Raw genomic sequence first — 13,421 nt, 5'->3', positions numbered from 1 at the left:
GCACCAGTATAGGTGAGGATTTACTTTTATTTTTTTGCTGGTACATCTTTCATTGGCACTTTTATTTCGATTACAGGGTTTCTTTAACCACTTTCAGACCGGAGGATTTGGCTGCTCAAAGACCAGGCCCTATTTTGCGATTCGGCACTGCATGATTTAACGGACAATTGCGTGGTCATGCGGCGCAGTACCTAAACAAAATTGACGCCCTTTTTTTTCCCACAAACAGAGCTTTCTTTTGGTGGTATTTGATCACCTGTGCCATTTTTATTTTTTGCCCTATAAACAAGAAAAGAGCAACAATTTTGAAAAAATAACAATATTTTTCACATTTTTTTTATATGAAATTCTCAAAAAAAAAAAAAAAGTAAAAATCTAAATTTTTTAACATTTTAGGCCAATTTGTTTTCTGCTACATATTTTTGGTAAAAAAAAAAAGCACTGTTACTGTAAAAAATGACACTGGCAGGGAAGGGGTTAACATTACTGGTGATCAGTGGGTTAAGTGTGTCCCTAGGAGCGTGATTCTAACTGTCATGGGGCATGGCTTGTGAAGTCATCACAGAGACATGCGATCCTATATAGCAGGATCACATAGCCTCTGTGATCACTTTGGGGAGAATGACAGACGGCTGTGTTTATATCAGCCGTCTGTCTTTCTCCCTCAGCTGCGGGAGATGGCGGGTGGCTGGCGGCCATCTGAGCCGCCGGGCACACGCGCTGGATCCCCAGCTGATGAGCGGGGCGGGAGCGCGCCTCCGGCGGCGTGCGATCACCCCCCTAGCTCCACCCAGGCGAGTGCTGTACATGTACGATGCTTTGCCAGGGAGCGCCAGACTGCCGGCGTACAACTGCGGCGGCTGGTGCGGAAGTGGTTAAGAACCCATGCTTTACCTTTCCCATTTCTGCATCCAATCAGCATTTATCTATGTGATAATTCCCTACACACAGTTAATTTGTTCCTTCTACCCCAGGACTGGTATCTCACTTTTCGTGGGGAATTGGTGGTCGCAGTGGAAGATGCAAGCCTAATCGGTGTAGAAGTGGAGATGAATGAGGTCAATGTAACAGTGAGAGGACTGCGGGGCCAGTTACTGAATCCAAGACAGGTAAATAAACTGCAAACCTTTAAAATGGCTCACCTGTAGAAAGATTTGCTGATAGCAGCAATGGTTGGCACAGGTAGTGTTGGTCTTTTGACTGTCAAAGCATCACTTACACTATATTACCAAAAGTATTGGGCGCCTGCGTTAACATGCACATGCATTTTAATGGCATCCCAGTCTTAGTCGGTAGGGTTCAATATTGGGGTGTTCAATGGATGTTAAAGGAAGCAGAATGTGGTATGTTCCATGTACTCCTATATCTAGTGCATCTTTGCTATGTTTATTAGAGAATAATTACTTACATCTTTCAACATAGGTGTATCTCAGCCTTGTTTGCTTCTGCATTGTGCATGCTGGGCACCAAACTCTGCAATGTCGCATAGGAATATGTAAAAGAGACAATTTGGTTGATTTACCAAAGGAAAATAGGCTATGCAGTTTGCAAGGGAATTTTTCTCTTAGCTTAGTGAATGTGGTGAATATTCGCTTTGCAAAGAATACCGATTACATGCAAGGAGAATAAAAAAAAAAAAACAGTATTTTAGCTTGCACGTTATTGGATGATGAAATTCAGCAAAGCTTCTCCTTCCTTCACTAAGCTAAGGGGAAATTCCCTGGCAAAGCGTACAGCTTGTTTGCCTTTAGTAAATCAACCCATATGTATTTTCCTGTGTGTATTTACTTGGTAATGTTTGTATTTTTTAGCACATGAACATTTTGGCTCATTAAAGTGGACCTTCAGTCATTTTTTCACCTTTCCATTTATTAAATCCTCTGCCCTTCTTGTTTTAACTTTGGATAGTAAAACATTTGTTTTTCTGCCAGTAAATACCTTATACAGCCCACTTCCTCTTTCTTGTCTGGTAATTAGCCTAGGCTAATGACATCATGCACAGCTCTCTCTCACACTCTTATGAGAGTTTGTCAGCAAGGGAGGAGGGATGAGTCAAAGGAAAGCCAAGGAGACTTGCAGAGCTGGAGGGGGCTGAATGAGGGCAGAGATAATCTGAAGACTGCAGTGATCCATGTGTATTCATCCAGAGAGGGGAAATGTGCAGACAAGCAGTTGTGTGTGTCTGTAAATAAATGTGTGTATCTGTGTGCCTCTGTGTGTGTCACGGAACCATGAACAGACGTACAACAACAGATAAGTGAAAATAAGAAGGCTTTATTGAAAATCAAGCTGTAAAGCAAAAGTCCAAACGGATGGCGAAACCGAGGCAGAGTCCTTGCGAAGCCAGAGGTCAGGAACCAGGAGGGTAGTCAGACGAAGCCGGGATCAGGAACCAGCAGGGTAGTCAGACGAAGCCAGGATCAGGAACCAGCAGGGTAGTCAGACGAAGCCAGGATCAGGAACCAGCAGGGTAGTCAGACGAAGCCAGGATCAGGGACCAGAAGCAGCAGCAGTCTTAGAAGCATGTGAACACAGGAGGACCAAGCAAGGAACTGAAGCCACAGACCTCCTATATATATGAGCTAGGCATCTAGCTCCTCCCAGTGGGAAGGAGGAGCCGCAGGGTGGGAGGCTACAAGAAACCCAGAAACCAAGATGGCCGCCAGCACATGTCAAACGAAGGAGAACAGCAAGAAGGTAAGACCATGACAGTGTGTCTGCATCTGTGTAAATCCAGGAAGTGAACAGGCAGCAGCTGGAGCAGCCCACAGTTAAAATGGCTGCAGCCAAACTTAGAGGAGGGAGATTTCTGCAGCATATTTGGCAATAATAGAATCACAGTATATATAAAATAATATGCAAAGTGGTTAGAGGGAAGCTTCAGAATGGCAAAGATGTTTTTATTACACATTATGTATGAGCAGACTGCAGTTCCTCTTTAACAGTTTGACCAGCAGTGGCAGCTGGAGCTCCATGGGCCGGGGGAGGGGGGGGGGGCGTCAGATGGACAGTACCATACACCCCCCCCCTGGACCACACCAGGCCTCACACCCCCGGACCACAGCAGGACAGGGCAGTACCCCCAAGACAGGACAGGACCCCCAGGACAGGACAGCATAGGACAGGATCACTCACCCTGCCTGGACATCAGCGACGGTGACAGTGAAGGCGGCTCCTTCCTCCTGTCTTCTGTGTCTCCTCCCTCCTCCATGCCCAATGGCATGGCTTCTCATTTCGGCCAATCGGAAACGGGACTAAGAACCCACTTCCTGATTGTCCAGGAGGAGTATCCGTGTTACAATAGTGAATTTTCATTCACTATTGTCACACAACTGGGTGGGCTTAGGGCGCAGTGCTCTGCGCCCAGAGTCCACCCTTTTTTTTTTTTTTTAGCCTGTGAGAGCCTCTGGCTCTAATCACATGGTTAAAAAAAAACAAAGCCCAATGAACTCCATGCATCCAGCGCCCCACATGTAGATTAGGGGGCCGGACGCATGGATAGGGGGGGCGGCGCCCCTGCGCCCCATATGCACCAGCCGCCACTGTTGACCAGTAGCTAAAATCAGCATATATATATATAGTTTAAAAGAATGGGTAGTGTCGCGCTCAAACATAAAGTGCTTGTGCAGATATATTTAAACCTTAATTCAAAAATTAAAAATACATAATAGGTGACAATCTAAAAAATCAATCAATCTGTGCTCAATATTGTAAAGTGCAAACAGTCCATATGCAGCATCAAACAGTCCACATCTCTTTGGTGTCACACAAATTAGCAGAGACTTGATGTTAGTGCAGATTATCCTTCACCTCCACACTTCACCCAGTGATCTAGTAAGGTACTCCTTACCGGAAATATATGACCCCTTAATTATAGGGGGTCACATAGGCAATATCTCCACTCAGTACACACGATCCTCAGCTCCTCTGTTACACAGTGGGTAATCCAGCATCAAGCCCTTATAGTGTAGCTCGGATCAGGTGGCAAACATGGGTGGGACAAAAAGGAGACTCTCATGGTGCAGTACATCTAAACATATCGCTTTATTTAAAAAGTATTGCACTTACTCGAATCACCATAAAACAATCGCCTTTCTCATAAAAACATCCAGCGAGGGTTGTGAGCACTGCCGATCGCACAGCGCTCCTCTAACCCGGAAATGGCTACGGTCTCACGTTTCCCTTCCCGACGTACGTTTCGTCAGTACGACCTGACGTCATCAGGGGATCAATCTGAACCATGATCCCCTGATGACGTCAGGTCGTACTGACGAAACGTACGTCGGGAAGGGAAACGTGAGACCGTAGCCATTTCCGGGTTAGAGGAGCGCTGTGCGATCGGCAGTGCTCACAACCCTCGCTGGATGTTTTTATGAGAAAGGCGATTGTTTTATGGTGATTCGAGTAAGTGCAATACTTTTTAAATAAAGCGATATGTTTAGATGTACTGCACCATGAGAGTCTCCTTTTTGTCCCACCCATGTTTGCCACCTGATCCGAGCTACACTATAAGGGCTTGATGCTGGATTACCCACTGTGTAACAGAGGAGCTGAGGATCGTGTGTACTGAGTGGAGATATTGCCTATGTGACCCCCTATAATTAAGGGGTCATATATTTCCGGTAAGGAGTACCTTACTAGATCACTGGGTGAAGTGTGGAGGTGAAGGATAATCTGCACTAACATCAAGTCTCTGCTAATTTGTGTGACACCAAAGAGATGTGGACTGTTTGATGCTGCATATGGACTGTTTGCACTTTACAATATTGAGCACAGATTGATTGATTTTTTAGATTGTCACCTATTATGTATTTTTAATTTTTGAATTAAGGTTTAAATATATCTGCACAAGCACTTTATGTTTGAGCGCGACACTACCCATTCTTTTAAACAATTGTTCAGCACCTTGTTTTTTTTTTGTTGCCGCTCACTACAAGGAAGCAATTCCTGTAAATAATTAATATTAATTATTAATATTTATATTCACATAGAATTTGTATTTATTGATAATATATTTACATATTTATACATATATACACGGTTGAACCACTTGCGCGGTTTTTGGTTTACACCAAACCCCCCTTTTTTTCTGATATATATATATAGACACAGCTTGGTACCTACAAAGCAACACGTTTATTATTATTATTAAAACAATACAATTTTATTGTTACTACTACGATTACATATTTATCCAGTACAAATGTATTCTTTTTAAATGAGCAATATTCATTGTTTGACAAAAGCAGTTTTCTTATCAGTTCCTGGACAGACAGACAGACGTCCTGCCTCTCTGGATGGCCCATGGCTTTTATGCATATTCCCTGGAAGCTTCGTGCCCACCCGGTAAGAACTAATTTATGTCCATAAGAAGGATCAAGGACTAGTTCTTTGCCACACACAAGGTGCATCTTCTGCATAGATTATTTGAATTGCTTTGCTTTTGCTGTGGGTTCTGATGAACAATGTCCCTCTGGAAGGAATAACCTGTTCACAATTGCAAAGTGAACAAATTCTTTATTTAGCAAAAGGCAAGGATTTTACAGACTGCGTATACAGACACCATAACATGTATAAGGCAGTTCAGGCACAGCTGAGGAGTCAAAGTACAGTCAATAACAAACCAACTTCTGTAAAGCTCAAAAGTCCAAAGGCCTACAGTGTTCGCATTCTATCAAAAGTCCACGAAAATCTCCCAAACAACATAACAGTGACTCCTTTTTGCCAAGAGTGCAAGTCCTTTATAAGTTGCCTGCCAGAGACCTATGTCCCATACCCTTCAACCAAATAGTTTAACTAGTTTATAAGATGGAGCAAGCAAAAACAGGAGGACAAAAAGAAAAGAAAAGAGGGGTGCGGTTGCAGATGGAGGTGAAAGGAAGGGGAGAGTAAGAGGGGGGGGGGAATGCACCAGTAGGGGAGGGAACACAGTCCAGCATGGAACAACCAATTTATTAAATAAATATTGGCCCTACCGTGTTTCCCCGAAAGTAAGACATCCCCCGAAAATAAGACCTACTAATAGTTTTGCCTCTCGCTGAAATATAAGGCATCCCCCCGAAAATAAGACATCCCCGATAATAAGGCCTCCCCCGAACATAAGCCCCCCCCCGAAGCTTACCGGTACCGTAACTCTGGTGGGCGCCGCCGCGCAGCTCACTGTGAGCAAAGCCGGAGCAGACAGGACAATCAGAGAGCATGTGGTGCCGCCTGCTGCTCGCTCCGCCCTGACAGTGAGTCTCGCGGGGCACAGTGCGTGGACACACAGTCGGGCACTGAGCACTGGTGACTGAGGTAGGAAATGTCTGATTAAGGTGTGGGGGGGGATGACTGGCATAGGGGTGGGGGATCACTTACAATAAAATGACACAGGAGGATCAGAGGGGGCAATCAAAATGACACAGAGGGGGCAAAATAAGACATCCCCTGAAAATAAGACCCAGCGCATCTTTGGGAGCAAAAATTAATATAAGACACTGTCTTATTTTCGGGGAAACACGGTAGTAGTATGCTCTAGGCAGAGCCTTATTGGTCAATCAACTCCTAGTAAGAGGTAGAATAGAAAAATATTGACCACATGTTACAAAGTAATTAACATGCTCAATGAATATGCTAAGTCAGAAGATAGGTACTTCTAAATGGGATGGTGGGTTTATTTTCGGAACGGAAATGGGTAAAGATTATACTGTTGTGAGATGTTGCATTACCATAACATTGTCTCTCTAGTGTCCCAACATCCTGGAGAAGAGGTTGTGGTATACATTCCAAAGCAGCGTGTGGGACTGGTGAAGAGGGGCTCATACACTACTGAAACCCTGACGCTGAAAAATATTGTAGCAGGACAGGCCATCAGCATCACTGTGACCGAGAACAAGCAGTTTGTGATGGTTAATATCCCTGCAAATGAAGTACTAAGACAACAGGTAAGCTTCTGTAGAACTCAAATGCTAATTCCTAGCAATAATGGCTTACGTAAAGTAGATGTATATATTAACTGGATGACATTTAGTTTGCAAAGTATTGCATATCATAAACAATTGATATTTTATTTCTTTACTTTAAAAATTCTGTCTTTACCTAAGTTTCATCCTTTGTTACATTTCAGTGCTGTTTCTTACCAGGTGCCTCTTTTCAGACATTTAATATTTGAAAGGAGGCTGAGACCAAGCCAGTGGTCTCTAAATTGTGGCCTGCAGACCATATATGGCTCTTTGCTAGCCTGGACCTTGGCATACTATTCCTTCCACTGATACAAGGTTTTATTCCTCCCACTGACACCAAACGTGGGACATAATTATTGACACTGACACCAACAATGAGGCATCATTTGTTCCAACTGATACCAATAATGGGGCACTATTTCTCCCACTGATACCAATGATGGGACACTATTCTTCTGAAGGATATCAATGATGGGGAACTATGTCAATGATGGGGAACTATTGCTCTCACTGACACCAATGATGGGGCAATATTCCTGTCACTGATACCAATGATAGAGATTTGTTCCTCCCACTGATACCAATGATAGGGCACCATTCCTCCCACTGATACCAATGATGGGACACTATTCCTCCTATTGATACCAATGATAGGGCACCATTCCTCCCACTGATACCAATGATGGGACACTATTCCTCCTACTGATACCAATGATGGGACACTATTCCTCCCACTGATGCCAATGATGGGACACTATTCCTCCCACTGATGCCAATGATGGGACACTATTCCTCTCACTGATACCAATGATAGGGCACCATTCCTCCCACTGATACCAATGATGGGACACTATTCCTCTCACTGATACCAATGATGGGACACTATTCCTCTCACTGATACCAATGATAGGGCACCATTCCTCCTACTGATACCAATGATGGGACACTATTCCTCCCACTGATACCAATGATGGGACACTATTCCTCCCACTGATGCCAATGATGGGACACTATTCCTCTCACTGATACCAATGATAGGGCACCATTCCTCCCACTGATACCAATGATGGGACACTATTCCTCTCACTGATACCAATGATGAGGCACCATTCCTCCCACTGATACCAATGATGGGCCACTATTCCTCTCATTGACACCAATGACAGGACAGTATTCCTCCTACTGATACCAATGATGGGACACTATTCCTCTCATTGACACCAATGACGCGACAGTATTCCTCCCACTGATACCAATGATGGGGCACTTTTCCTCCCACTGATACCTATGATAGGGCACCATTCCTCCCACTGATATCAATGATGGGCCACTATTCATCTCATTGACTCCAATGACGGGACAGTATTCCTCCTACTGATACCAATGATGGGGCACTATTCCTCCCACTGACACCAATGATGGGGTACTATGCCTCCTCCTTCCACTGATTCTGAGATTTTTTACCCCCCACTGGCCACAATCCAGACCCCCACCCCAAGTGTTAAGGACAGTAAGCTACCTATTTGGACAAGTTTCTTGATGGTGATAATAACCAAACATCCCTTGGTTATGTCTAGCCCCTTGTAGTCTCCACTGGGAGCAGATGTGAAGGGTGACAATGCAAGAGAGACCACTGTGACCCTATAACAGGAAATACCTGCACAAGAACCTTACTGGCAAAATCAATATAAATTATGTTGATGCAAGCTGTAAAGTTGAAAAAAAAAATGTAAAACTACTTTTGAAATTTAATTTATATTTTAAAGACTATGAGATTTCAGTAATTGGGTTTACATCTTCTTTAACAAAGCATTCCAGTCTGGAAAAATAGGCTTACTACCTTCAAATAATTTTCAGTTATATGCACTTGGCATTGCTTTTGTGAACACCCTATACACCTCCTGTTAGCCAAATCACATGAAAAGAAAACTATCTTGGCTTATATATACCATCAGATTTGACTTCTGAAAGTTCCAATAAAGTCAATGAGGTCAAACTGATCATCTGTTTTTGTTTTTTTAAAGGACTGCAGCGCTACAGGAGAAACAATCCAGAGAGTCCAGGCATACTACAGCATTGAGCTGGTCCTGCAGTTTGCTGAAATAGCATATCCCATGAACTGGACGCTGGAAAATTATTATGAGTGCTCAGGTAAAAACTGCAATATATGTATGAATTTCAGTGCCTAAAGCCCAACTCCTGGCTAATTTTGTTAGATGATCCCCCTGGAGGTATAAAATGGAAAAGAGCAGCTCCAGCTGCATCACTCTTCTCCTCTCAAGTGCTGTCCCCTGCACATATAGATGGGGCACATCCTGTGAGTGTAGGGTGTTAGCGACCTTTGAGAGGTTGTCATAATTGTACCCTGCGTTCACATACAAATATATGGGGTGTGGTGCTGACTTTTTTTACATGTCACTCTCTGAATCATTGAGGAACGTTCCCAACCACATAAATGGCCTGAAGATTTCTCAAAAGGTAAGTAGAAAAAAGAAAAAAATACATACAAATTTTGGCTTTATTTTTCTTCAGTCAAGTCATTGCCCTAGAACTTGAATGCAGTCCATGAGTTGGGAAATGGCAACTTCCTTCTGATGATTCTGGGATAGGTATTTAAAAGACAGCATTTCTAAATTGTAGTCTGTGTTGACAGCCTTTTGCTAGTTTCAAGCAGAATTTGCATTCCCATACAAGTCAATTGGAATGTAAATCCTGCCTAATGCAGGTCAGAAGGAGGTCCACTGGTCAGATGCACCTGTCAACGAATTCTAAATTAACTCAAAAGAGTCTCCCACTGATGTTAAATTGGTCCAATCGACACAAGGCCAAAGTCCATCGACACAGGCCCTAACAAACCTATATCTTGCATTATCTGTGACAGATTCCCTTTAAACCACCATTGTTTTACATGTACACATTTGTGTTTTCGAAATATAAGTTAAGGCGATGAGTTTTAAAGTTATGAATACTTGTAGTAAGAAAGCAAAAAGTAACAGTTGGGTTGATTTACTAAAATGGACTTGGCTTGTGACCTGACTCCTCGCTTCTGCTCATCCCACCTCCACATCTCCAACTTCAAGTTCGCTTGGCACCTGTGCCCTTCAGCTGCCCAAGCAGTCCCTGTCTCCACCACCAGGGGTGCTTGGATGGGAATTGTGCAAGAGGCCACCCTTGTCATCTTGGCCTCCACAGTCAAGTACATGACACTGGGGCTAATTTACTAGAACTGGAGAGTACCAAATCTGGTGCAGCCCTGGAAAGAAATCAGCTTCAAGTTTTTTTTTTTTTGTTAAAGCTTAATTCAACAAGCTGAAGTTAGAAGCTGATTGGCTACCATGCACAGCTGCACCAGCTTTTGCACTCTCCAGTTCTAGTAAATCAACCCCAGTGTCATGTACCTGACTGTGGAGCCCGAGATGACAAGGGTGGCCCCTTGCACAATTCCCATCCAAGCACCCCTGGTGGTGGAGACAGGGACTGCTTGTACAGCTGAAGGGCACAGGTGCCAAGAAGTTGGTTAAGCGAGCTTGAAGTTGGAGATGTGGAGGTGGGATGAGCAGAAGCAAGGAGTCAGGTCACAAGCCAAGTTCAGTAACAGCCAGGCAGGTAGGTACAGAATCACGATCAGAATCCAGGTCAGAGACAGGCAAGGGTTGGTAAAATAATCAATAGGAGACATAACAGGCAGGGGGACTCTGAAGAGGAGTGTCAGACGTAGCCAGGTCAGTAGCAAAATCAGCAGGTATTCAGGAGTATGGAAGACAATCCATCAATGAGGATAGGAATGCGTGGTTTATGGTCATAGAAATTAGACTATGGAAATCCTTGGAATAAACGAAATAACTCTAGCATAAATATAGGGCATTCTATACACTTTTTATTATTTTAAATTCATGTATGTATCATGCAGTAAAACTCCAGGAATGGTATCTAATAGGACTACAAATTATACATCTATTTTCAGGCCTGCCACCAAGAACAGCCAACAAAGGGGTGGACCATGCAGGAAATATAACTGTGAATAAGACATGGGTGGATCAACAAAGTCTCTCAGTGGCAACAACACCAAACCCAGCAGCTAAATTTCCTTTACCTACAAACCCAACTTTGTTTTCAATCTACACTCAAGAAACGCAAGACAGACCAAATCCTGTAACATCAGATACTTCTCCGGAGTCTCAGACTATCAACGGTAATAGTGAGATACATTTACTCAATGGAGTTTCTGTGAAAACAACAGAAATTAGTCCCAAACATTTTGTGGCGGACACTGATTTTGACACCAGTGGATCAGGAGATTATTCTGAGTCCCAGCTTTATGAGAACGCAACATTGGAGTCTTCTGACTTAGGAAGTGGAACCCAAGAACACTACCCTGATACTCTTCTCTTGAATATTAAAAACAAACGCTTGCTGGGATTGCCAAGATCTCCTGAAATATCTACAGGGTCCTCTTTATCAGCTCAAACTGCAGGAACAAATATGACTATTTCAATCAGCAATACCAATCCAGTGAAAGCAACCCATCTCCCATCAGAGATAAAACACAAGGATTCTTCACCAGTTGCTGGACATGAGGGACTAGAGAACGTTGACGTTAGGCCTAATACACTTACAGCCAATCATAGTAATTCTAATACAACTTTTAACCAACATAAGGTGTTTTCCAAAAATATTACTGATATTAAAAGGTCTAGTTTATCTCAAAGACCGATGAGTGATGCAGACTCCTGGGAGATGCTTCCTCATAACACACAAACCGAACTAGATGAGAGAGAAAAAGATGGACTCCTATGGCTTTCCCCCAGAGGTTATAAAATTAAGAAAGGAGAAGAGGAGATTATAGTAACGTCAAAGAAAAATCATGTTGCTGATCATGAAAAAGCAGAACATCTGATGCCCATCCCAACCGGTAAAGGTCAAAATAGGCAACCCAAGGATGCCCAGTTGTTATCAGAGGCCAATACTGGACACCACCAATCTCTGTCAGATAATCTGTCTTCACTGTCCAAGAATCCTCAGTATTCTGTTGTTTGGTCAGCATCTAGTCATCACACTGAGGAGATATTAAACAAGACGACCAGTGAAAAAGAAGTGATTGTTTCTGATGAGCAGCTTTTGTTAGCAGAATCAGGATAGTAAAATTTTAATAAGTAAGCTTATTTTCAAGGGTTCCTTGGTGTTCCTGCTACTTTAACCACAGCTGTGATGATTGCAGGCAATTATCCACTGGCATTTTGGCTAAATGACTCAACGACCCTCCTATTCTGGTCCTAAATCACACCTTCTTAAATGAGTGTGTTTAGAAAAGACACATTTCAGCATAAGCTCATACACACACACACACACACAAAAAAAAAATTTTTTTTGGGCACATGGTTCAATTACCTTACCCGAGAACTGCCCAGAGATTAATTAAGAGAGATTAGGGTTGATTTACTAAAGGCAAATAGACTGTTCACGTTGCAAGTGCAGTTGAATTTTGCAAGGTAATTATCCTCGGAGCTTAGTGAATATGGCGAAACTTCACTTTGAAAAGAAACCACAATCACATGCAAGGAAATAAAAAAAAAAAACAGCATTTTTGATTGCAAATGATTGGATGGTAGAAGTCAGCAGAGCTTCACCTTGTTCATTAAGGTCTAGAAATAATTTCCTTGGAGAGTGTAACTGCACCTGCAAAGTGAACAGTCTATTTGCCTATAGCCAATTAACCCCATTATGTTACTTTTTGAACATACAACCTGATATTAAACCAGGAAAATGCAGAAAACACTGGTTCAATTCAATATATTCTGAAAACTTTTTTAGATGTTGACCCTTGTACCACAAACCTGTTCTTAGATCCTTATGGGTCTCTGCTATATTGAAGTGCTTTAACCTTCTTAGCAGTATTCCCGAGTGTGGCTCGGGGTTAAATTTCAGAGCCAAAAGCTGTAACCCCGAGCCACACTCAGGGTACCGCCAGAAGCATCGATGGATCCTGAAAGCGGGGTTACTTACCTTGTCACCGGGATCCAGCGATGTGTCCCGGCGGTGTCTAGCGGCGGATCTTCCTCCCGATCCCCTCCGTGCCCCGGCTTCCGTCTCCTGCGACGTGACGTTCGCAGGGGGTGGAACCGGCGGCAAATTCAAATGTAAAACACACTGATACAGTACAAAATAAAAAAAATCACATTAGTTTGCCCCCCAGTGCCCTTTCCTGCAGTTTTACTGTACTTTTTATGTATGTGTATATATATATATATATATATATATATATATATATATATATATATATATACATACATACTTTAACTTTTTTATAGTTTTTTATTATATTATAATTTATGATTTTGTGTTTCAAACTTTATCATACCCGAGATGTTATAAAGAAGAACGCACAGTAAAAAATAATCATATGTAAATAGTTGGTTTGGGCTGCTCATTCTTAAAAATTACATGCAAAATAATGGTACCGCTTTCAGCACCTAAAATCCG

The 13,421-nt window shown here is 42.8% G+C and overlaps 1 protein-coding gene across 1 annotated transcript in view; it reads left to right on the top strand.

Moving 5' to 3' along the window:
• CIROZ (ciliated left-right organizer protein containing ZP-N domains) overlaps positions 1-12,086 on the top strand; it is a 33,994-nt gene extending 21,908 nt beyond the window's left edge. The window contains exons 7-11 of the mRNA XM_082273183.1: positions 975-1,109; positions 5,262-5,346; positions 6,727-6,923; positions 8,966-9,092; positions 10,906-12,086. Of these exons, the coding sequence (XP_082129309.1) occupies positions 975-1,109; positions 5,262-5,346; positions 6,727-6,923; positions 8,966-9,092; positions 10,906-12,080 (1,719 nt within the window). The 3' untranslated portion in view covers positions 12,081-12,086. The remainder of the gene's footprint in view (positions 1-974; positions 1,110-5,261; positions 5,347-6,726; positions 6,924-8,965; positions 9,093-10,905) is intronic.
• The last annotated feature ends 1,335 nt before the right edge of the window (positions 12,087-13,421 follow it).

The sequence above is a fragment of the Pelophylax lessonae genome (genome assembly GCF_965119305.1).
Source record: "Pelophylax lessonae genome assembly, chromosome: 12".
NCBI classification, from domain to species: Eukaryota; Metazoa; Chordata; class Amphibia; order Anura; family Ranidae; genus Pelophylax; species Pelophylax lessonae.
This window is presented reverse-complemented; position numbering and strand designations above follow the sequence as displayed.